Consider the following 26357-nt stretch of genomic DNA (forward strand, 5'->3'; position numbering starts at 1 on the left):
GGAAGTACCGATTCAAGAAGTCTGAGCTATCGCGGCGGTTTCCTCAAAAATCACTAAAAGACAAATGACTATAGCTGAACACATGTTTGTTAACTGCATACTTTCTAACACCAAACGGAACCATTGGTCTATTGCCGACGGCTAAATGAATAGGAGAAATATTTGCTTATGACATCACAATCAAGCGGTGTACACTGTACAGTATTACCTTTGAGATAACATCGTACCATATTGCTCATAAACCTGTGCGTCAACCTGTACTGGCCCCTAAACCTGCCTTTGAGATAGCTAGCCATCGGCTCATTGTAATTCGGATCTGGTACACCCCTGTACACCCCATCCGAGTGGTACACCCTTTGCAAATTCTGGTACACCCTAGGGTGTACGACAACCCCGGTTGAAGAGCACTGCCCTAGAACACATTTCGAGCACATTTTTTCAGAGCTTCTATTTGGATCTATCTGAATGTTGATCCACCCAAAATTGCTGAAAATTCAGGGGCTTCCCTGATACTGCTGCTAGTACTAATGACAATAACAATTAGCCTTTCAAAAGCAGGTTTATATGTTACACACGTCACTAAAACCATCTTTCATGGATGTACACTTGTACAGGGAGCATAAAGTAGGATTACACTGTGAATGTTGTATCATATATTGGTTTCCGTACATCTCTTGTTGTATTCAAATTGAACAATTTCCTATGTGTGATTTTTGTAGTCAGTCTTGTATTTATTTTCACTGTAATGTGTCAATAGCAATAGGACGTTATATATTTTTGCCCTTGCAGTTTTTGCGACATATACACCTCCTGATATACATGCATAGGCACTGCGCATATGCGTATCATGAGTGCATGATGTGTGTATACCGCTGGACTAAGGCAGTGCTGAAATAACTTAGTAATAGTAAGGATTTCCAAGTCTTGCACTACCCCTCCATGCTATCCCGAATATGCTGAGCGCCAAGCGGGGAAGCCATGGATACCTGTTTTACTGATCAGGTCTTTGGTCTGACCCGGCCGAGGATTGAACTCACAACCTGCCGATCAAGATGCTGGAGGCTATTATGCTTAAAACAAATATGCCAAAGACAATGGGCAAGGATGTCTTTATTTCTCTCCAGAAAAGTAATATTATATATGAATTTTAATGCCAATGTGATAGCGGGGGAGATAAAGTAGCAGTGACGATGAGCGCCTGCCGCCCGGGTTCATATCCGTAACGGAGGTTATTCTCGGCTCCACCTCCCCCGCGTCACTGTTCTTACGGCAACAAAAAAAACAGAAAAAGACCCGATGACAGAGCGCACTTACAAGGCATGCAAAGAGTAACAAAGAGCTGCAGAATAGAGACAAACATCGAGGTGAATGTCAGTTTAAGAGACTGCAACTGCTACCCCAACTGGTAGTTCGGCATCCTCATATCTGTTCATTCCATCGCTTTGTACATTGTGTGTGTCTTGTTCAGATAAAAATATAATCTGACGATTGTCTTATCTTACAGTGGTTATGCGGGCTGCATGTCTGAGCGTTTGTCTTAACAGATGGAGCAGCATGTGTCAAAATCTATTCAATTTGTACATTGTGACTCCATACGTGCCGTTACGTCTCATCAGATTCGGATGAAAAGCTTTATGTAGCCTACATATAATATGATAATATGAATCTATTTTTGAGCGAATAACATCAAATGTAATTAAACCTTCACCACTAATTCTACAATTATCTAAATAGCTCTGTAGCCCACTGGTTGAGAACCCCTGGTCTAGCATTATTTGTAAAATTACATTGCTATGTCATATTTTGCCAAATCAGGTTTAATTTACAGCTCTGTTGATATGCTTGTCATTGTGCTGTAACTATGATAAGGGCCCCACAAATACTCTTCAAGTTAATAAATTATGATGTAATGACGGTACTCTTGAAAGCAATGTTGAAGTTTAGTACTGCCAGTCATTAATAAAGACAATCACAACATTATTCAAATATTGAATTTGTTTCGTATACTTTCATAGGTTCGTATATGACGTACCCAAAATTCATTTCAAATGCAGACTTGGATTTTGTGTGCTGTCCTCAGTGTGCATTTATCAACTATCCTTGATGTGCATGTAGGAACTGATCTAATTGTGCAATAGCCTACACAGTACACATGCACTACATGTGACTCCATATTTACATCTTGAAATTTTGGATTTGAATCCATTCATGGGTAGGCCTATGGAGTTTTTGAAATCTCAATTTTGAAAAGACTGTAAGAAACGAATTAAACAGTTGGATTTCAATTTTGGAATATAGACAGTCTGCCACCCAAGTCCTGTAAAGGAAATATCACAATACAATGTGAAGAAAACAGCCGCAAGCTTTGTTCTGATCTGTGAAATCTTCATTAGCACAATAACAGATACTTCCAGATATTGACTATCACTTGGTAAATATATTTTCCTGCATTTTATCTGCTTGTCAGTTTCTTTCCTCTTCGTGATCGCCGACATCTTTGTGGAGGGTGTTGTATTTGTGAATTATATCACCATAATTTTAATTTTAACAAGACTATCTCAATGAAGTTAACTAATTTCCTGCTAATCTGTGTCATAATTTTTCAAAATTAGCAACGTATTTATATGAACTCTCTTAAAAACCCTTCTCAAGATGAAACTGATAAAAGCATCACTCTTCTTGAGGCATTCCTGGAACACAATGCTTGGTCTTGGCTAAGTGACAAAATTTGCCACCATGATTTTGAAATTACAATTGGTCTGGTGCTATTGGTACTGGCCTAACTTGGTATTGAAGAGAGAGAAGAGAAAATTATTTTGTCCACCATGAAATACAGTATAGGCAATGTTCACAAACATTCACAACCAATAATGGCATAATTTTTTTTTTTACTTAAATATGTATTTTTAAAAAACCTAAAAATTGCATCACTATTTCAGGCAAATTTGCAAAATGTTTTGTTTGAACAGCCCTAATGTAAACTGTTTATGTAATAAGCATTCTATTTAATCGAGTTCTCAAGTAGCATAATACCATTGAACTTATCTTATCAACCATGGTTCATCTCCTGAAGCTTGAATCAGAACAGGCAACGACTAAGAATTCTGCCATTGTCAAAAATTTGATTGATAATTGTGTTGGTGCAAAAAATTATCAAGACAACAGATTTCGTGTCATCAGGACAGGCTGTTCATTCTTTCATTTATGTGCCTTGGAGTCTATTTTAATCAAAATCTGCCAAGCCAGGTTGTGCCAACAGGAGTCTGTGTATCAAACTGTATCATCTAAAAATAGTAGGCTTCGTTGAGCCTAAGCTATCTGTTCGCCCCGTTAATCCGAATTTTTAATGCCAGTGTCGTCATATTTGGTGATACAACTGTTGTTATACAAAATTATTTTGAAATCCCTACCAGCCGCTGATGATTACCCACAGCGACTGTAGGTCAAAAATATATGGGATTATTTCAATATGAATATATTACACCATGTAATAAAATTTTTCAAAATTTTTAGTCGACTTTTGTGTTCTGCTATTATACACTAATCATTACAATACAAAAAAATTTCTGAAGTGTCCTTGGTCTTCTAGAAATGTCAATTTTTCTGATTTCTTGTTTTACCCAAAATTTCCTTGTAATAATCCACATGATTCCTTATTCGACGTACAAACATACAAACAGAAAGAAGTAATATGCACAAATATTGGCTACTTCCTATAGTTCAAAATGAGTCCTCACTCATAATGGAAACCAGGGTCCCGCTGTACCCGTTGGTCATTCTGTACGAATGATAAAAGATTTTAAAAAATGTGAAATTTTTCCTTGAAAGTATTAACTATGCCAAATATACAACTGGTAACTCTGCCGAGATTTAAAAATGATTGGCTTATTGAAAGGATTGCAAGTAGGTTCTGCCACTGGCTGCTTCAGTCATGGGCAATTCCTATTTTAAAAAGGTTGTCAACATTGCTGCATAAGGAAAGAATACCTGCCACCGAAAATAGCTTGAAAATCTTTCATGCGTTTTTCTCGCTGAAGAACGCCGACACGTGAATCTAGCAATGATTTAGTGAGTTCCGTGTTTTTAACTAAATCATCAAGTTCGTGTTGGTTCGGGAAGTGTGGTTCTGGATTGACATCTATATGAGAGAGTCGTCGTTGTGGTTATTTTTGTATCTTCAAATACCGTCGAGCGTTCTAGAGCTTTTTTGCCTCATAGTTGGGGCAACTTACAGTTACATGCGCAATAGGTGCATAAGAGGATGGCATAGAACAGGAGCAAGCAACTTTTCCAGTCAGCTGGCCGGATATAGGAAAATGAGGTACTTGGCGGGCCGGACTCCTAAATCGATGCAGTTATCGTGTATTTATCCACTTATACAAGTTTTACATATACCTATACAATATTTTATACAGCTATAAACTCGTATAGAATGAGAAAATTAAGTTGAAAGCATAGATGCCCAAAACAGTATTCAAGGAATTTATTAACGTTATATACCTCAATAGCTGTTGAAGTCAATGAGATCTGTGGTCGATCAAAGTTGTCCACAAGTCGTCGGACGTAGTAACCCTTGGTAAAGACTGCACGTGAGCATCAGTTACATTGGAACGCAACTTGGTCTCTTCATTTTCATGACTAGAAAATGTTCACTCACAAATGTATCTGGGCCCGAACAGAACAAGTAGTTTCATGGCTAACTCTCTGCGAGCCGCTTAAAATCCTTTCGCGGGCCGCATCCAGCCCGTGGGTTGTATGTTGCCCTCCCCTGGCATAGAAGGATATGCAATGTCACATAACATTTTAGTTCTTCTGAACCTTGAAATGTCACCCATTATGATATAACGGACATCTATAAGGTTTCGCGGTTCCCTCCAGATTCTTCAATGGCAAATGACATTAAAAGTCGGTCTTCCCTAAGCCAACAATCCAAATTTCATCGGCGTGTTACGCAGAGCATATGAAATGCGTATCTTTGGTCTCCAATTTTCATGCCAAAGTAAAGTTATAACAAATCCTTACTTCTATCCATATTTTGTATTTCACTTGTTTCAAACAAATAAGTAAACCACAGAAATAGCAAAAACAATCAGCAGGCAGATGACATTTATGATCTTGGCAGTAATGAGATTAAACTCACTAGATCCACAATCAGGATATGTCCATTTAAAGAAAAGCAACAAGAAATTTAAGGTTGTTTGCTGTAGCCAGTGCTGACCACGTAGATGGAGAAGATCATTGTTATAAACAACCAACTATTATGAATTGAATGATGGACCATTGTGATGTCACAGTCAAAGGTAATTTAACAAAGGAGCTTGTAAAACAGAGTGCGGATTTTAAAAAGCTTAAAATAGCATTTTTAAACGACAATGGCAAATAAATGCCAGAAATATGTTTACTAAGGATTTTGGTATAGGAAATATCAAAAAATTGACCCAACTTATTTTTTGTCACATGTTGTTATTATTGATGTTCTGTACCTCCAAGAGTCTCTAAGTCTAATGTTATTGTGCCACAGTTCTGTTTTCTGTCAGAAAAATCACTGACTTTTAAGCAGTTTTATTTTCTCTATGAAGCTGTTCATTGCGTGGAAATCTTCTAGTGCAGGAGTTCTCGAACCGTGTCACGCGAGCCAATCCACGAGAAATTTAATTTTCTGGCACTGTGACAATTTTCCGCAACAGCGATTTTAACTTGTATGTGACATACAAGAAAAAGTTTAAGCTTATGAAATACTGCGTTTGTCAAGACTTGAACCACCATTCTTTTACATTGCCGTGTAGTGATACTCGCCTCATCTACGTTTCTGTATAGTAAATTTCTGTGTCACTACTGCCACAGTGATGAGAGTTACCAAGTAGCCTACTGTACATCTTGGATTACTTCTTAACGACCTTGGATTGGTCATCTGCTTATTGTGAAGGCTACTTGATTAGTGCTATTGCAATTTTCAATGTATTTCACATGTAGGAATGATAAACAGACTGTAACTTATGGAGGTGGTATAAGTAAAGTCGCATCTACCAGTGTAAAGATAGTACGGGGTCTCATGCTCCTGTCGTACTCATGCTCTGGTTGTAACTTGTGAGCGAGGCTTTTCAAGCACGAGGAAGATGAGGAACAAATTTTGTGCCATTATTATCAGTATCAGTTTATTAATACTCCATCATTTAAAAACAATATAATGAAAAGATAGGAAGGTGTCGAAACGACTTGAAGTAGTCTTTGAAATCAGACACCCATTTGGGCCTAGGCTATGCAAAAAGGAGACATGCAAACTGAATGAAAAGTAAAAGAAGATGATATAATAGGACAAGCGACCAAATGAGGTGGCATGTATCGTCAAGCTGAAAGCGTAAATACTTAACTCATTGTGTTTTGTCTTTTCAATTGCGCAATATTATTTTTCAGGGGTGCACCACACGGGCAGATAAATCGAAAGGGTACTCAATAATAAAAGTTTGACAACCCTTTTCTAGTGGTTTGAAATGATAATACAACTAACCAAAATCAGAAGAACTGGCTGTGTTAATGTACTGCAGTAGCAAAGGAAAGCTCTGTTATAGTATCTAAAAATTGTGACCCTTAATGTCAGTTTCAAATCCAAATTGTTCAAGTTGCTTCTTTCATGATTTTGCACATGCCAGTCTTCTGGTATTGCAGAATCCAAGTAGAAATTTTGTTCTGTTTGCAGTACATGGGTCTATTCCAATTCAACAATGAGGGTGTGTAAAATGAAACTATGACTTTGGCTTGATGATTTTGAATTAGAATTCATTATCGGGTGCATACTTTCATATCTCCATTAATTTACTTTGCTTACTGTTTAGATCAGTGGCTCCCTACCCTTTTTAGTTCATGACTCCATATGTAGGCTACATTTGAAAGATCTTGGAACCCAGCAACTATTTATCTCAATACAGGTATGGCAGTATCAATCGAAATGCATTTTATATTTATTTGGGGAAAAGTAATTTCCTGGTCAATTTTACGATAAGCTATCAATTCAACTGAAAAATTATTACAAGCTACGAGCTACTGAGTTCAGACAGCAGCGTCAGTGTCACAACCCTGTTGTCTGACAACAATCGATACTGTTATGTCTTGATAATGAAATGGCACAATGATAATTTCATTTGAAATTTGAAATTGAGTCAAAAGACATTGTATGGTAGGACTAAGATCAAAGGTCGCAATCCCCTTCCGGGGCCACAAATCTGAGGTTGGGAACCGCTGGTTCAAATGTGTGCAACCCATGGTGTGGGATTTGTCGTATTCCAACTGGTTGTCATTGAAGTCTGTCGTACAAATCATGATTGCCATTGTAGCTAAATGTGCACCATGAACAACAAAATTTGAGACATGGATTAGCTGTTCTGTTTTTGCTGTTCTACGGCGCCTTCTAAAGCAATTTTTCGTATGTTATTTTTTTGTGATCACTATTCTTCATGTTCACTCTGTTCCATAACTTTTTGAATGCTAACTATTATAGCCTATTCTTAAATGTAGTAAGGCATATTCATTGAGGACCTGATATATTGTGTTTCAGTCATGTAGGATTCATATGAATCATGTCATTACATTATAGTATATGTAACTCGCTCCATGGATTATCGTTAACATATTGTAATTGCATCTGTATCTGTAAAATTTTCGAGCATTGCACAGAACCTGCTTTTGCATATTAGACTATACTGTAGCAATAAGTAGTAAAAATTCACTAGTTCAAGTTCAAGTTTATTCATAAGATTTCATCACTTCAAAACAACAAAACTGCAATACAATGAATGATAGGAAGATGCCGAAACGACTAGGAGTAGTCTTGAGATCAGACACCCACCGGGGCCTAGGCGATGTAAAAAGGCATGCACACTGAATAAACGTAAAAGAAGATAAAATAAAATGGCAAGTGACGGAAAGTGAGATCGATGTGTCCGTTCGTGGTCCGGTAAATGGTGAGGGCTGACTAGTGTTCACATAGTATTCACTATGAAATTCTGTTTCGTGTTATCATATAGATCGATTACTGTTCCCATTTTATTGTGTACAGTGATAAAACAGGAACAAACCATTTTTTCTCCTTGTAAGCATGAAAAATTTAAAATACGGTATTGTAAATTTCAACTGGTCTAAGGATTGTTATCCGTTATTCACTTTTATAGGCATATACAGTCCAGATACCAAATTTAATGATGTCAAGTCCCAGAGCAGTGCTGTAACATTACCATACCATATATAGAAACTATCTGCCACTAAAGGCAATACTGAGTACCTCAGCTTTCTTCTTTTTTGAAGCAGCAGGCCCAGCTATCTTTGAACATATATCATGCCTTGTGCATTTGTAGCTTCCTGTGCATTTGCGGGTATTAAGTGTGATGGAATAAGTGATTATGTCTATTATTGCACATGAAGATCCACTGGTAGTTGTTACATATTTTACATGTAAGAGCTGTTGCAGTTTATAGCACTGTGCAAAATATCGTTAGCTGAGCCAGCGTAGTTGTGTCTCATGCAGGATACATCAGATTTTGTATAGTTTCATCTGAATGACAGTATGCTAGGTTACTAGTTTGATCTTATTTTCAAATTGAATAATAATGTCAGCAGTTGGAAATATATCAATTGCGAGAATCAAAACAAGTTGAAGTGAAGATAACTTGCTTAACATGTCAACAGCTGAAAGTACTCAGTTATCCTTCTACTTAGCTGGAGATAATAATCTTATAATAACCGTATACCGGTACAACAATATGGAATTGCTGTGTCTTGCATACTCTAGTAGGGTAACACTAGAGTGATTGTATGCTTCCGAATTTTAGATCTAAAAAATAAGGTTCAATTACGCTCGCAACAGGCTGAATAACAATTGGTAAAAATTGATCGAGTTGCAATGAGAGCATCAGGTATTGCATGAGAATTAGCGAGTTTGTTACGCTCGCAACAGTTACTATTTTCTGCACTATTAAAATATTAGCCTACTGTTTGTCGTAGGTAGCACTAATTGTAGAATGGTGTGTTTTTATATGATGCAGGTGATGTCATGAAATTTGTTGTAGCCTAAGCCTATAATTTTTATAAAACTTGCAGAAAATATACCTGTAGGGCAGCAGTATAGATAGATGATACGATATGAATGTTATGTATATCAAGTAGCCTAGCTCATTCTCCATTTTAACTGTAAATTATGGATAATGCAAACTTATACTGAGTCAGTGATAACTTTTGTAATTATGTAATGAATTTAACATGTCACAAAAACTAAGTAAACTATTGTGGGCATATAGAAAGTTATTGGCGCCTCTTTGTTTTACGATTCTGACAAGCCAGTGTTCCCCCATGACACCAAAAAATGTTACTGTGAACACGTCAAAATATATTGTTTTTGCCATTGGATAGACGGATATTCGGGTATTCGGGTTGAGGAAGGGGGATATTTGGGTTGGAGGTGGGTTAGGGTCAAAGTTGGGTTTTGGGCATGGTGTTCAAGGTTGGGGTGAGGGACCCGACACTCCCCCTCCCCAACCCTAATATCCGTCTCTCCGACGGCAAAAAACAATTCATTTTGACATGTTCATGCGAAACATTTGTTAGTGTCATGGCAACACCTGCTTGTCATGACGAAGAAGCACCGAGTTATTTACGTAAATTGATAGCAAGTAAAGGTACTTTGAAAAATCTTCAAACTTCAAGGATCAATAAATAATGCCAGATGATTATCGAGATTTATCATCAATGGGCCGCATTTCGAATACAATTGAAATATTTTACCAGCTGCACAGATGCCTCTTTAAAGTTTGAACTCCATGTTATATTCTGCAGAGATCGCAGTGGTCTGATTTTGTGTTCCGGGTTCTTATTAATTAAGGCAAACTAAAGCTGATGTGTACATGTACATATTCGAATCACGTTTCAAAATATGCTAGTTTTAGTATTCACCATCAATTTGGATATAATTATTACTGTCTTGTGAAACTGCATCAACGGACTGTATTGGCGCAACGCAGTTCTTGTATCACAGGAAACATCGAATTTCCCCTTGCAATGTTAAATGCTTGCAGCATGGTGTCGGATGATAAGTCTTCGCATTTCAGGCGACTTATGCTGAGACGTCCACCGTTATGGAAAATTGCAATGCGATTAAAGTATACTAGTGTGCGCTTGCACAGTGTTACCTTTGAAAAGATATAGGCCTATTATTCAAATGTATTTTATGAGGTTCTGTGAAAGCGTCTTTTAATGTTGGATTTTCTGAAGATGCACTGCAACCTTTCTACCGCCACCGGTAATGTGTACCTATGTTATCACTTGATTTTTTAAAGTAATGACTTGCACAGGCTCAATGTTATTGTTATATTTAACTTATTGTCACTGCTTCTGGTTCTGCAATTGTTATTTATGTGATTGTACCTAGTGCTATTATAAAATTTCCCGCAATATCACCATGCCCGTCACTCCGAGCTAAATATAAGCAGTTCTTCCAGCCAAAATCTCATCAGGACTGCATGATAACTTGGAACTGAAATGAAATGTACTGTCTCATCATTTTTACATCACATCATTGGACCTACCAAAATGTCTGCGGCATGAGAATGCCAACAAGTTAACAGCTCCTGAATCCTGATTAACATTTTGACAGCCTGATATATCGACCTCGCCTACTGACACTAGGGTGGAGTGAAAAATGAAAATTTTTGAATTTAAAAAAAGTGTCTTGATATGTGGTGCCAAATAGCAAATAAATAAATTATATCATAATTTTGGGTTCATACACTCTCTAGTGGTCGTGCACTTTCACCGAACGAGCCGGAAATAGCCAATTTCATTATATCTTGACAACCTCTTACACTAGAAAGCTAGTTTTGGGCTTAAAAGATGCAGAAGCAACATGTTTCTATCTCACTTCCATAGAACTTACGGTACTCTTAAAAATGAACAGAAAAAAAGTTACAAGCAAATTACTGATTTTATAGGTAAAATTAAGCACTGAAGCAGTGTGTAGGATACCAAAAGCGTGTAGTGATTGATCTTATGACTGAGTAACATACTCCATCAATTACAACTACTTTTCAAAACTTGCTCAAACAAATGAAGCCCCCTCCAAGTATAAATAGGGCTCGGGCATCGAATAGTGACTGCTAAAACTGTATTTAAAACGGCGTTCATCGGTAGTGCGGCCTCGCGATATCGCTAAGTTTAAAACAGTGACCGTCAAGAGATTTCTTACTATCATGCTGTTGTAGGAATCGTATCACATGTATCACAAACCTCCTGATTGAAAACGCTAAAATTGCAATTCCACATTCAAAACACAAACATCAATTCTGTATTGGAAACAGAAACAGTTTGTACTAGTATCAGGCTGCAAAATCATTAATATCACGTTTAGTATTGAAGATATTTCATCTGCTTTTGAGACTTCAGTTTTTGTCTGATGAGGCTATCTCTACGTTTGAATCCTGAAACATGGGCAGATGCTTCAGTCACCGCTGTCACATGTCTGTCCACTGCCTGGTTGTGGCAAGGATGACTGAGCCGTAATGGTGATGCTGTTAGGTTTTCCAGCTCGAGATCTGACAAGGTCTTGATTTCAGGCGGCTGTTCAATATCTTTGATGTTTGAGTTGACTATTTGATGGAAAGATGTGGCCTCGATGTTGATAATTGGAATTTGGAAGAATCTGATTTCGGTGTCAATGTTGCTGTTTTGAGGTTTGAATTCATTTATATATCCTCCTTCAAAGTCGTCAGTTGGAATTTGGTATGCTGTGGTTGATCTGCGCATAGCTGTAATCTTGGTAACTGCAAGTCTTCGGATGCTTTTCTTCTCGTTACCAAGCATTCCAAGCACAACATTCTCCGGTTGTTCAAATTGAGCATTTCTTTGTAGCACAGATAGTGCAAGAGAACGAATTCATGTATCAGGCAGCTTTGTGACACGGGAAACGATATTGTAGAAATTTTTTGCACCATCAATAATGGAATTGTGCATTTTTATTTCAAACCATGACACAAAATAGACCTTTATGCAGAATTGAGCAAGACAGTTCAGATTTCTCGATGGATGATTCTGTCCATGGCATGTGAGAGTCAACCATCTTGTACGGACGATCAGCCCAGCCTCTAAATATTGCAGATCTGGTTCCAATTGATGACTTTGAAGGGGCAACATTGACACCAGCATCAGATTCTTCCAAATTCAAATTATGAACATCGAGGCTACATCTTTTAAATTGGCAACTTGAACAATGAACATCAAACATATTGAACAGCCGCCTGGCGCCCTACAATCAAGACTTTGTCAGATTTCGAGCTGGAAAACCTAAGATCATCACCATTATAGCTCAGTTATCCTTGCCACAACCAGGCAGTGGAAAGACAAAGTGACAGTGGTGACTGAGGCATCTGCCCATGTTTCAGGATTCAAACGTAGAGATGGCTCCATCAGACAAAAACTGAAGTCTCGAAAGCAATAGAAATCTATCAATACTAAACATGATTGTAATGTTTGTGCAGCCTGATAACCTGTGATGCTACTACAAATGTTTTCTGTTTCCAATATAGAATTGATATTTGTGTTTTGAATGTGGATTTCCAATGTTTGTGTTTTCAACCCTAGTGCAGCATGTAGGTAAGTAATCTCTTTACAGTCACTGTTTTAAACTTAACGAAATCGCGAGGCCGCACTACCGATTAACGTCGTTTTGGGTACAGTTTTAGAAGTCACTATTGATGCCCGAGCCCTATTTATACTTGGAGGTCTACAGGGGACTTCATTTGTTTGAGCAAGTTTTGAAAAGTAGTTGTAATTGATAGGGTATGTTGCTCAGTCATAAGATTGATCACTATACGCTTTGGACATCCCACTGTTTCAGTGCCTAATTTTACCTATAAAATCAGTCATTTGCTTGTAACTTTTTTTCTGTTCATTTTTAAGAGAAAGTTTCATGGAAGTGAGATAGAAACATGTTGCTTCTGCATCTTTTAAGCCCAAAACTAGCTTTCTAGTGTAAGAGGTTATCAAGATATGGTGAAATTAGCCGTTTCCGGCTCGTTCGGTGAAAGTGCGCGACCACTAGAGGGTGTATGAACCCAAAATTATGATAGAATTTATTTATTTGCCATTTGGCACCACATATCAAGACACTTTTTTGAAATTCAAAAATTCTCATTTTTCACTCCACCCTAACTGACACGTGCAGCATTCATTTTTGTCGTTTACTTTTATGTTGTGTTTATGCCTCTTATTTACATGCTGTAGGCCAAGGTGGGTATCTGATTAAAAGACACCCACGCAGTCGTTTCGGCACCCTCCTATCTTTTCATTATACCGCAATCTTGTGGTGTATTGATTTGGTAAAACTTCTAATAAAAATGATGAAGCCTGTGCATTGTGCATATGTGTAAAATTTTTGATACATCTATTTATTCCATTCCTTATAGATTTTGTGACAGTTTTATTGGCATAGTGTTTGCTAGGTTGTCTCTGTTCTGTTTCTAAAGGACAATCGAATGGACTATATCGAGCAGGTGACATTTCCATCAACAAAAAATTATTGCGTAATAACAATATAATTATTTCATTTTGTGAAGGATCTGAATCTGATTAGAACTGCGTCAGGGGATGCAGACGAGGAGGATCCGTCTGCAACAAAGGTTAAAACAGCTAGTCGTACTGGTGAGAATATGTCTGAAGATAATAATTTCATTGTGCAAGTAATATAGCAGCTTCTACTGTGACTTGAGCTAACTGCATTGTGATTTTCAGTCAATAATTTTGCAAACTTTATTACCTGTTCATTCACCATTATTATTTGTCATTGTCATTAAATTTTCTTGCTAAATCTTCAAGGCGAAAACTTTACATGTATATGGTTACACAGATTATTAAAATTTGTAGCGATTGATGAAAAGTCAATCAATTGAAAAGTATAATCTTAAGCTCTGTAAATGTGACATTTTGCTCATCAAAATTTCTTAAGTTGTTTTGCAGAGGTTTGATGACAAAGTTTGAAGTAAAGATGAATAGCAACCAACTTGAATTAAATCCATTAAAAAATAGTGTGATATTTACAGATGCATATTTATGCTATGTGCAATGTGCATACTTTTAAGTAGCCTAATTGTGTCGTAAGCCACATAATAAAATTTTATTCACAAGTCAACGACTAACGGTCGCAAGTGGTGTTTACCCCTCATACCATATCAAGTAATGGAACATGGAAGACATATTGTTTTTGACACTTTGAAAATCTTACCGTATTTCTCAAACAGTAAACATACCATGCAGCATATTTCAATAGCTTGTTTTATTTTTATTTGGAATAAATTTGAGTTTGGTGGTACTTAATGCCTGAAAAATAACATTATTAGGCTAGGCAACTATTCTAAACTGCCAGTATTAAGAATGTTATGTTTGATGACATTTATACAGAGAAAAAGAGTAAAAAGAATGTGGTTGGTGTACAAAAAGCTGGAAGAAAAAAGAAGACTGAAGCAAACATTTCAGAGAAGGAAGAGAAACAAGGCCGCAAAGAAATGAGTGCTTCCTCTGTCCTCGGAAAAATAAAACTGCCACTTCAAAAGAAGCGCCTGAGCAAAGAGGTACAATGTCTTGAGAGTTTGGCCGAGGTTCACAATGTTCATATTAATAATTGGATACACATTCTTGCTAATGTTGGAAGATATTCTGTGTGCTTATGGTTTTACTTCAACGTCATATATCTTATATACTGTTATAATAATTTGCCCATTATCAGGCATTGTCCAACAAACTGAACATGAACCCTGAATCACAAGCTAACAAACCGAAGGTGCAAGTCACGCCAAAAACGGTAAGGCTATCTTGTTAATGAATATAATTCATTTTGTTGGACTCGCCTGAAAATTTGCAGGCTTCCGCGCGGAGTAGGAACAGCATTGATCCCGATGCCATTCCTATTGAAGCTATACGTTTTGTCGAGGGTGCGAAAATCGAAGCTGTGGACAATGGGAAGTGGTACAAAGCTAAGATCGTCAAGGTATAAGCATCCCAGCTCCGTACCATTATGCAGTAGTGACTTGTGTTATCATGAAATTTCCTGACAAAGGTTGATGAGGACAAATTGGATATTCTGGTGCATTTCGATGGATGGGGAGCTAGATTTGATACCTGGTTTCCAATGACGAGTGCTCTAATCAGGGGCCGTACCCAAGTTGAGGCTAAGCCCGAAACCCTGGTAAGCCATATATAACAATATGCTAATAGCAGTGATCATATTTTTGAAACAAAGTTACTTTTGATTGATCTCTTCTATTTACTATTTTCACCATCATCGCCATTTTACCCAGTTTCTTGAATATCATCTTTTCATTGGATAGGATAATATGTTGGCTATTTATGTATTAGGGGCTTTCAAAAATGAGTTTTTGTATCAAATTTCACTGGCCTCTAGTAAAACTGTTAGGTTGGCTAAAAAAAGCTCTGCTCACCAAATTGGGTAAATTCCAACAAGAGAAAAAAATCTGGATTTATTATATAAAAATTGAATGAAAATTTTCTGTTCCCCCGTGAATTTGTTAGCTTGTCTAGAACTTGCTGGCCGAATTTGGCTCAATTCCAACCAGTGGAATCGGAGTTATTGCAGTCACCAGATTTGTATATGAATAAGATAGTAACCTGGCCACCGTAAATACTATTTTATTCTAATCCAAATTTTCGATTGCAGTAACCTTGCTTCCGCTGGTTGTAATTGAGCCAAATTTGGTGAGCATCGTTTCTGTAGACTGCCTAACAATTTCATGGGGTGAACAGAAAATTTTGAAAATTTATTCATTTAATTTTATAATCAATAAAAAAACTTCTTTCTCTTGTAGCAATGCGGCTACTCTTCAGATTTGAACCGAATTTGGTGTGCAGCCTTTAATAGGTAACCTAACAATTTTATCAAGTAGCCAGTACCATTTGAGAAAAACAGTCATTTTTGAACACCACCTAATGTGGATAGAGTCGCATGAAGGCATTATGTCACGTGAATCTTATATCAACTACTGGAGGCGTTCTCACACTCTATCAGCAATGATAGTGATAAACAAGTATACGCAACCTAATTGAGTATTCAATTAAGATAAGTGCTTCATGGGTCACCTCCTCTGTTCATGCCCATCACGGGTACAGAATGTTGCACAGCTGTTGATATAAACGTCAGTCACATTATTGAAAAGGTCTGGAGATGGTGCATTAGACAATCTATTCTTCTCGCTTAGACTTTTGAGGAAGGCGAGGATGTGCTTGCTCGGTGGAGTGACGGAAACTTTTATCCAGCGACAGTATTGAAAGTCGCTAAGTCCGGGTTGCACAACGTCATGTTCTTTGACGGTCTGAAGAAGTCGCTCCGGCCAACGTTTTTGAAGAAAATGTCGGAAAAAGAAAAAGTACGACTGGTTTCTTGCTTGCCTTATTCGGCCGATGATAGTTTTTGTTGTGGATGTGACTGTATCATTAATATGTTTAGGAAGAAGCGATGAAGGCCGCACAAAAATTGCTGATGCTTCCGCAAGAAATGGTGATTCAAGACTCGTCCGAAAGCAGTTCAGCTTCTCCGTCGTCTGACGGCAGAAGGTATAATTTTGAAATTTGCGGTTTTGAAATTTATGCACACCAATATTTGCTCTTTTATGCTTGCAGTGTGTTTTGTGGGTAATTCGACCTCGTATTTGTATTAGTGCATTTAGAGAGGTGTCGGATTCAAACCTTTGATTGCTTTCGGCTTGTAACAGTTAATCTCAGAATGTTTTCCTACTCAAAAGATGGTATCAAGTTCACTGACTTGCTTCTAATGATGACTGGAGTGAAAACGCAACACATATACATATATATATATATATGTGGCATATAAATAGTAATATTTGTAAATAATAAAATCATATGACCATATGTTTGACACTCCTGGTTTAGACCTATCCATTCGGGCAACGGTTTAATAGTTGTCCTTATCTTTCGGCTTCTCTCAATCTCTCAAGTGTGTGGTGTCACCACATTTATTTTGGTTTGGCACTGGCTCCTACTTTGTACACTAGCGCCCAACAGCTTGGATCTTGCTTCTCTGCCGTGCAATACTGATAATAATTTACATTTGATGATACATAACGTCTTTTCGCACGAAATTGCATTTCACGCAGAAGCATAGCTCTGCGTCGGTAAAACTTTAGCCGTTGTGATCGTTGGGTAGTTCAGTAGACATATGAGCATGAGATACATTAGCACGTGGGTTACGGTTAGGGGTAGGTTAGTTTTAGAGAGACAAAGTCAAATGATCTGATGTCTGACAATGCATTGGATAACCATCCATTTCGAAAATCCAACTGCAGCAATGGAAATCTTCTGGTCTGAGATGGCTTGATTTCTTGTACCTTGTGTATTGAAAAACTTGAGATGTAAAAAACTGTTTTTTCTCATCATCAATGTTACCCCTGAGTTTGTTAGTGGCAGGCTGACCATCAAGATGTGAATTACACTACCCGCTGAAGTTTGGTATTCGTCCAAGAGATTCTTATGGCAGACTCTGTGCCCCCTTCCCCGGACACCACCTAGTTTCTATTTAAGATATCGGTAACCAGAATTTGAAATGCTTTTCATGCAGGTAATTTCGTTCAAACCAATACACAATTGGCGTCCATAATTGCTTTTTATGTGTTCATCCGAACTTTCATGTTATTTACTTCATTTTGTAGATACCGCACATCAGCGAATGACCGGGAAAGAAGACTAAGTGCTCGTACTCGCGATGGTATGTTACTTATGGCATTGCGTGCCGTTACCAAGTATGATATTCCTCTTCTGCAGGTGAAGGTACACCTATCACGCAAAGAATCGCCAAAAGAAAATCTGAGGCTCACGCGACTCCTGGTAATTTACGATCGCCCGCATGAGCGGAGTTCTTGAAACTTACTCATTTCTTCTGTATCTAGCAACTTCGAAAGGGGATGCAGTTCAGAAGAGCTCGCCCAAAGAGGAGGATTTCGTCGCTAAAAAGGCGAGGCTGGACACCATAGCCGTGAGCTTGATAAATAGAGCATCCCCGACTTCCGAAATGTTTGTGCATATGTGTATTTTTCGTAATTGCGTATTACTAATACTGTCGCGTTTCAGGAAGGATAGTAGCGACGAGGACTCTAACACGGCTATCAATAATAAAGGTACGTTACCGTAATTGTTGAGTTTTAAGGATGGGCATTACATATGAAGCTCAGACGTTGTCAGTAATGAATTACTTCTTTTTTGGAGTTCAAGTATATTTTATCTACTTGCACTAATTACTCAAGTAGTTATGTTTTGGACTAGTTCTACTTCAACAGTTTTGTCACTTACTTTTTACATTCGGGTCTTGGAAAGTGGAAAGTAGTTTCGGGATAAGCTGCATCACTTGTCACAAGAACCTTGTGAAATAACCACAGTATCGTAATAACTGAATTTAGGGTCAAATATTGCACCTATTTGTACTGTCAGTATGGTAGTTATTTTGTGTTGGTCGCAATGATCCGTCTTGCGATTTTGAAAGTAACTCCCTCCATTTAGCTGTTGAAACTATGTGACCCCTCGACCAAATCTACTTTAGGAAATCAGTGCTTTTCAAACCTTGCAGTATCTACTGCCACAGGAAGTATTTTTTGTATGACTTGGAATTAACTACTTCTACATATCATTGAGTATAACCACTCTTTGTCTAAATAGATTCCACAAAGCACGTCCAGCAAGAAGTTGAAGTCGGTGATGGTACGTTGAAAATAAGATTTCAGTGTTCCATGTACATTGTACAAGTAAATTACTTTGTAGCAGAAATGAAATCCGGCCCATCAAAAGACGCGGTGGACTCTAAAATCAACACAACCACCAAAAAGAAGCGAGGTCGCCCGAGACTTAAGCGTGACACACCTATGACAGAGAAAGGTAGCGCCAATCATTTCACTAAAATGGAGTTGCCAGAGATATGATTTAATTTCATTTAGAATCGAAAAAAGCTCCGGAAAGCCAACCCCAAAGGTAATTTTCATAGTAAATTTGCAGTATTGCTCTTATTTACACTTATGCTTGAGTAGCCATGCTGATTACTTTGAGCACCCTGGTAACGCACCAAATTTTATTATTTCAGCGAGAAGGAAAGTCGCCAAACACCTGCTCATGATGTGACCGAAGTTCAGCCGGAACAGTAAGACTTTGTCGGTTATCTTGTCATGAATAATTGCCAACTTGTCATTGACCACATCTCTTTTATCATCCCTTGTTTTACCCAAATTTATTTGAAGGTCCGGCGCTTCGACGACTCCTGTTTCACCGGACGCAAACAAAACTGCTATCGGTAACCTTGAGCAACTCCCATGCTTCGCACATTCATCACCATAACTTTTCTTACTATTGTTAGAAACCAGTGCAACAAAGTTGAATTCGTCGAACGATGACATTTTGTCTAAAGAAACTCAGGAACAGCCGCCACAGGTGGGAAATGGAATTCGAATTTCAAGGGACACCGCGCTCTAAATATGATGTGGCCTCAGTGTGAAAAGTGTTTAGGCAGCAACCATTTTGTTCAGAAAGCCATCATATTCAGACTGCAGAAAGAATTTCGCGGGTTTTACTCTAAGACTTAAACTTATTTCTGTGGTATCGAGATCGCCCATCTCCGCTTCTTAACCCTGCCTGATTGCGTCGAAAAAGTGGAACAGTAAACTGATGCATGCCCAAAATTTCGTAAAGTGGTAAGAAGCGATGGCGCGTGACCTCGATACCAGTAGAGAAAAACTTTTATCTGCCGTTTGAATACGGTGGCTTTCTGAGGCTAACGAGGCAGATTTAGAGCGCAGTGCCCTTTTAAGCAACGTCAGTGCAATTTCAGGTGTCCGAGGTGGTGTACTCGGAATCTCCGGACGGAGTGCCAATCTACAAACCCGGCGATATCGTCCTGGCGAAATGGGCCGACTGCCGATCGTACTTGGCTTACATCATGAATAAAGAAAGCGAAGGTGTGTGTGCTTTTCTATATAACGTCTCAAATTATTTAAAGAATGCGATCTCGCCACAGACTCTTACAAGATACGCTACTACGACGGGCATGTGAAGGTCGTGAAAGCATTGTTTATCCATCCTTGGATCGGGCCGTTGCCCGATTCTCTGAAGCAATTCAAGCCCAAGCCTCCGCAGACAAATCTGCAGCGCAGCAAATCCATCGAGTTGAAGAAGCCGAGGGGCAGACCCGCTACTAAAACCACAGGTACTGGCAGGGGTCTGCCCATTTCGGGACAACAGAGACGGAGAACCATTGCCACGGTTCCGGACTCAAGACACGGTGAGGATCTTGTGGATGTTTGTGACATGGTCGGGTTGTGACTTGAAATCTGCGGTTTATTTCAGATTCTCCCGTAGCCCGTCGGCGTAGGCGGACAATGCAGAATGGTGAGATTTCGTAAAATACTAGCGATCACAGAATCGAATTGCAGAATTTCTCGGCAGAATGCATTGCATCAGGGGCGGGCAACTTCTCCGGTCGGCGGGCAAGTACTAGGCGGGCCGGATTACAGAATCGATACATTATTCCCGTATTTATCCACCTATTCAAGGAATAAATCGTATTTAATGTAAACTTCAAGTTTAAAGCATTCAAAACAAACAGTATTTAATGAATATATTATTCTAATGTACTTTAATCACTGTTGAAGTCAATCAGACGTCTCTGGTCGATCAAATTTGTCGACAAGGTCTTTGAACTCTGGCTGCATGTCAGATGTAGAAACCCTTGGTAAAGACCATCAGTTATATTGGAACGCTGATGGTCGAAAATGTTTGCGCGCAAATGTATGGAGACCCAAAAAGAACAAGTACTTTCATGACCGTCTTTCTCAGGTTGGGAAACTTGGATTCGTTCTGTGACACAAAAAATTTGTCGATACTTCCAGATAGAATTTCATTTGCAGGCTAGAAACTCTCTGCGGGTCGCTCAAACTCCCGCCATATGTTGCCCGCCCCTGCATTACACCCATGCGAATAGAAGTTTTAAAATGATACTTACTGACTTTGTCTCCAGAGGTGTTAAATAATCAAGTACTTCTTACTTCAAGTAGATTTTGCCTACTAACACTTCTTCTAGGAAAAAATAGGACTAGAATACCTACTTGTCTAGTTGCCTGTAAATCGCTAGCTTTACTTCTTTTTGAGTTCAAACGATGAATAATTTGACCACTTGTGCTTTCTTCAAATGATTTTTTCCGTGATTCTGTGCCGGAAAAGGCTGCGATGAATCTGAGATGATTCGATAGCCATTAGCAAACATGGCAGATTTGTCATTACATTATACATTATCTTACGTGTATTGTCAATACAGCTGCAGAGACCGCAACTCAGTATCGCGCCAACGAGAGGGTCATCGCAAAATGGACTGATCTACGCTGGTACCCGGCCACTATTGTCAAAAAGATGGACAACGGTACTTATCTTGAATTTGGATTCGCGACCGTGTGATAAGAATAGGAATATATATGTAACAGAACATTATCAAGTCATGTACGCCGACAGTATGATGAAATTGGTCCGGGACACTTGGCTCAGTCCATGGGCCCCGCCGAAATCCGATAGTACCGGGACAGAAAGCCAGTCAAAAGACATCAACAACGAGGACCAGAGGAAGTCTGGAAATTCCGAGTCTAAGGTAAAGCTTGGGGATATACATGCCATCTTAGTATTTAAAGTTTTGGACCGTTGGCTGCTTTTCAGGATGCAAAGCCGTCTGATGCTGGAGGCAAAAAGAATTCGTTGGAATTTTTGCCCGGTAGAGTGGTTCTTGCTCGATACACGGACGGCAGAAGCTACCCCGCTGCTGTGATTGAAAAACTCGACGCTGGTATTGTGACTTGCTTGTTTCAGATTAGATTCCATTTCGTAACACCTGCATTTATGTGTCCAGGTGGATATGTTGTACAATATGAGAATGGCATCGTGCATAAAGTAACCTTCTCGTCCATGAAACCTTGGAGTAAAACAGCGCTTCCGCCGCTCAAGAAGCAAGTGCTCCGAAAGTAAGTGTTTAACTTTAAACTGACTTCGGTCCTGCGCTGACTTCTGCTCTTTAGAATTTACCAACCGAAAGTGACGGAGACCATCGAGAAACCGCAGATCGCCGCATTACTGAAGGTGAGTTGGTGTTAAAATGTTTTTGCTTTGCAATGTAACGTGCGTCTTGTGTCACAGCAAGAGGAATTGCAGAAACTCAAGCCCGCCGCTATACCTAGAAAACCGCGTGGATACGATCCAAAATTGTCTGCCGTCGACGATATTATCCGCAACAAATATAAGGTATTTCCTGTTCGAGGCGTATATCTTCCCAATTGACCTATATAGGGAGTCGAATCGAGTATTAGGCGTCGAGTGTTATCTGACGACTTAAATTGAATCATTGCAATTAATGCTCAATTCAGATTTGATCACTCGAATCACAGTGCGCAGCCCTATACGTATACAATCATGTAGTAAAATGGACTCATTACCCGGGTCGCTAATTTTAGTGTCGGGCTCCCGGGTGTACGAAATCGTTTCGCAAGGAAGAGATGCTTCGTACCCACCATAGGCACTATCATCAGCAGCGATACAAGCTTCGGGACCCGGACAACCAGCCGGCGGCTAGCAAGAGAAAAACGTCGAAGGAAGAAGGTCTCTCCTAGTGGCAACATTGTTTTTTTTTTGTCGAGTTTCGCTTATTTCTTGTCTGTTCTATGTAGGCGCAAGGCGCAGAGTCTCTGCCGACTATCAGGCCGTCACGAAAGCCGCCGTCGACGACACTCCGATTCCTAAAAGCCGAGGGGCCAAGCCGCCAATGTCCATCTACCAAAAGCACCACGAGCAGACAGTCGGCCAGTTACATTCTTCCAAAACTGAAACGAGCAGCAGCAGTGCCGACAGTTCCAGCATTAGCGAATCGGTTTCCAAAGAAGAACGCGTCATCGTTCGGCAACCAGAAGCTGCACCGTCCACCGTAATAACGTGAGTCTGCAATCGCTCTTATGTTGGAGCCCGAAGACTATTTTAAGGGGTCCAGAAAGGCCAATGTGGGAACCACGACTATAAAACTGCATTGTCTTTATTTGAAAGTTCTGTCCATATTTTTGACTCATGTCGCTATTTTGTGATATTTTTATTGCTGCCGGTGGGTCACAATAGTCACTAATCTCCAACTAGTATTCAAGCCGTGACTTGACCTTGGCAAAAGTGATGTCCTTTTTGTAGTCACCAGGTAGCTTTTTAGGCATTCCATTGAACAGATGGCAATGAGACCGTGATTAGTACTAAGCCAAAGTGGTGCCTTTTATTTTAGTCATCAGTTCCCAAATTTTATGGTTAGGGGGTTCACCAAGCACCCCAAAACAATTCAGGGGTCTGTGCTTTAAAAGCGTACGAACCCCTGCTCTAATCTAAACGCATTCATGAAAAACTCGTATCTCTGTTAATAACAGGAAACGCTGTAAAATCTCTCTGGAGCGAACGGAAAAGGAGACTGTCCAGGTATGCTGACATCTTGATTCGTCTTTATCACCCTTTGACCGTACATATAATCTAAAACATTGCAGGACAAACATGTAGAACAGCCGGAAGACAAAGTCGACGAGGTAGCTGCCAGCGCCGTCCCAGTCAACGAAGATGTGATAAGATGCAGCTGTAACATGGACGAGGAGGAAGGCTTCATGATACAGTGCGAGACTTGCTTCACGTGGCAGCATGCTGCGTGCGTGGGAATGAAACGTCCGAAAGACAAAAAGGCGGACGACAAGAGCAAGCCGAGGAATTCAGGCAGAGGCGATAAAAGCGCCAAATTGCAGGCAGTCAGTGACGGGTATATTTGCTGGGTCTGCAAAAATCCGCAGAATGTCAGAAGGTAGGCGCTTACATGAGTCGCAAAGTATTCTACTCTTTTGAAGCCCTCCGATGTTTGTGTGACGTTTTTATGTTGAACTTTCAACTTTCTACCTATTTGCTCTCATGAGTGGAGTTGCCATGATAACATGGCATTGCTGAGTCAGCACTCAAGTAGAAGTAGCGGTTTTCAAGATGTATCAAAACAATTGCAAGTAAAACAAGATAGTGATAGGTATTGAAAAGTATTCAAGTAAGTAGTTCCGGCGAGGGGTAGATTAATTCCAAATAGGAAGGTCGGTTGACAGGACAATTTCAAGTAGTTTCATTTCAACAAAGATCAACTACAAGTGGAAGTATACTAAAAGTACTACACTAGTGAGTTCAAATAGTTCATTATTGACCACCTCTGTGTGATAGCAACTGGTGAGTGGTAACATATTATCCCTTCGAGAGTCGCACCTTCATCGTCCTTGGATAATTTTCTGTAGTGAAGATGCATTTCACAATTTCAAACTGGCCCCAGCGGCGGACAAATTTTGACTCCTCGCGCCAATCTACTATCTTAAAATTCGTACTTCTTAGGCCTAACGTATTGTACTTGAAGTAGTTTTGGTATGCTCAGAAAGTCTAGTAATTGAGTGAAATGTTACGTCTTTAGTTGTACTCGAGTATGAACTATTGCTGCTAAAATGTGTGTCCAAATGTTTGCAAGTAATGACGAATGTATCAATGTCGATTTTAGGAGCAGGAAATATCACTATAATAACGAATTCCTTGCAAAAGGCAAGTTACCTTCGCTGACGACTATCGGGGCTAGCCCTAAGGAAACTCCAGAAAGTGTGCAGATGAGCATTGTAGTAAGTAGTGTCGGTGTTCTTAAATTTAAGCCGCCCCTCAATTGGAGCGATCTGTTCACAGGCGTCCATGATGGACGAGGTCATGAAGATGCAGGAAACAATTGCCGGTATCAAAGATAAAATCAAAATCGCCACAACGCCGGATCATCCATTGCTCAAGACATGGAATGGTAATATTATTGTTATACTATAGTCAGTGTCGGGTTAACGATGTCCTCTGGTTTGCAGCATCCGTAGCGTTGAAAAAGAAAGGCGTGGAAAATGTGATCAACGGCAAACGACGCTCCACCAGAACCAAGTCATCGGTGAGTGTCTCTCGACTCAAATATTTGTGTCACCACGCCGACAGCTGTTTGACACTTGCGGCGTTTTTTTTTAAAGCCAAATTACGGTGCCACGGCCAGAAAGGATAGTCCACTGGCAAATGGTGACACGAACCATAAAATCGACGTTTTGAACCAAAAAGAAAATCTGGCCGATCACATCGCCGACCTTGAAGTCGAACTGGACAACAGGATAACAAAACTCAACGAATACATCACAAGTAAGTTATTCGGATAGGTTGCGGTTGGTATTCAAAAGGAGTTAATATTGTGGTGTTTGCTTTCTCAATTAGGACTGAATTTCGGCGCTGAAAAGATGGAGAGTGATGTCGCCACCAATTCGCTGCAAGAAGATTTGACAGCGGTGCAAAAGCTGCTAACTGATGTGTGATATTTTATTGTTGGTATACATCAACGGCATTTTGCTGATGCGAGATAGGGTAAAGTGGTTTACCACTGTTGGGTGGAGCGATGCAACGTCTCGAGTGCCCTATGTGCCCAACGTGACTTTGTATTGATCTCTTGGTCGTTGAAGCTCTTCGTCACAAATTGGGTTTGACTGTGTTTATATTTTTTACGGGCATCTCCCGGATTCGATTGGTATCAAGGCGTTTACTTTACAGCTCCATTACTTGTTAGTGGCTGCCATTGTATATGGTGTGATTTATCGATTAGAATACGCAGTGATAGGGAGCATCGGATAATGGATAAGTGGGCGTACTTTGTCTGCAATGTGCTTTTATAGCATTAATACAAAATTTCATTGATGAGCGGTGATAATATTTTCTGAAACCATGAATGCTGTTCCAGGCTGATCCTATGCGATAAGTGTATATCAGTGGATGTGAACTGTATGGCCTGCAAACCACATTTTCATCAAAAGGTTAGATTTTTAACGAGGAAGAGCCTACTTCATTTCAAAAGATCCTTCAGGACAGCAAATATCGAAGATTTTCGTTGTTCACCATTCAGCCACATTATGACCCTCCGACCCGAATGCTGCATTTTTAATGTGGTCACCGTAACGAGTCTTCGCGCGATAAGAACCCAACGTGCGTAGTAGCCTAAGCCAAAAGAAATTAATCAATAAGTTCGCCGAACATCCACATATGTTTCTTTGGGCGTACTGCGCACGTTTGTTCTAACGAATCTAACCGCACGATGGGCGAAAATTGGGTCAGGGGATGAATTTTGTTAATAATAATATTGGTTGCCTACTTCCACTTGCGGATTCTTCAATTATCGTCTTATCTCTCTTAGCCCACGTGGTCTGATTTGCCTGTACGACTGGTCAAGGTGATGA

General features: G+C 39.4%; 2 protein-coding genes across 3 annotated transcripts in view; both read left to right on the top strand.

Moving 5' to 3' along the window:
• Nucleotides 1-26357, top strand: part of LOC145441169 (lysine-specific demethylase RAD23A-like) — a 127497-nt gene that overhangs the window by 84537 nt on the left and 16603 nt on the right. The window lies entirely within an intron of this gene.
• LOC145441157 (uncharacterized) lies at nt 12625-25824 on the top strand. 2 transcript variants are annotated; one of them, XM_080318959.1, is made up of 36 exons: nt 12625-13529; nt 13593-13677; nt 14434-14603; nt 14759-14833; nt 14894-15019; nt 15089-15217; nt 16245-16412; nt 16493-16599; nt 17712-17767; nt 17824-17886; nt 17949-18072; nt 18130-18176; nt 18712-18753; nt 18814-18927; nt 18987-19020; nt 19130-19186; nt 19284-19336; nt 19400-19473; nt 19871-19997; nt 20057-20320; nt 20386-20427; nt 21353-21454; nt 21516-21676; nt 21742-21868; nt 21932-22043; nt 22098-22158; nt 22216-22320; nt 22530-22674; nt 22743-23004; nt 23475-23523; nt 23589-23893; nt 24617-24731; nt 24793-24901; nt 24960-25036; nt 25113-25275; nt 25348-25824. In XM_080318959.1, exons 1-36 carry the CDS (start codon nt 13512-13514, stop codon nt 25443-25445), a joined length of 3966 nt encoding a protein of 1321 aa, XP_080175085.1. In that variant the 5' UTR covers nt 12625-13511; the 3' UTR covers nt 25446-25824. The 2 variants fall into 2 exon arrangements, with proteins under 2 accessions (XP_080175085.1, XP_080175086.1); XM_080318960.1 differs by having other exon boundaries at nt 12626-13529; nt 18817-18927.

The sequence above is a fragment of the Botryllus schlosseri genome, chromosome 6, assembly GCF_051294905.1.
Source record: "Botryllus schlosseri isolate E-star chromosome 6, Bs_hap1, whole genome shotgun sequence".
Lineage (NCBI taxonomy): Eukaryota > Metazoa > Chordata > Ascidiacea > Stolidobranchia > Styelidae > Botryllus > Botryllus schlosseri.

Bases quoted from the DNA above. Each gene is read 5' to 3' on its own strand.
- LOC145441157 (XM_080318959.1), top strand. The intron at 18,754-18,813 runs GTACGTTGAAAA...ATTACTTTGTAG, and splicing joins AGAAGTTGAAGTCGGTGATG to CAGAAATGAAATCCGGCCCA. The intron at 18,928-18,986 runs GTAGCGCCAATC...AATTTCATTTAG, and splicing joins CACACCTATGACAGAGAAAG to AATCGAAAAAAGCTCCGGAA.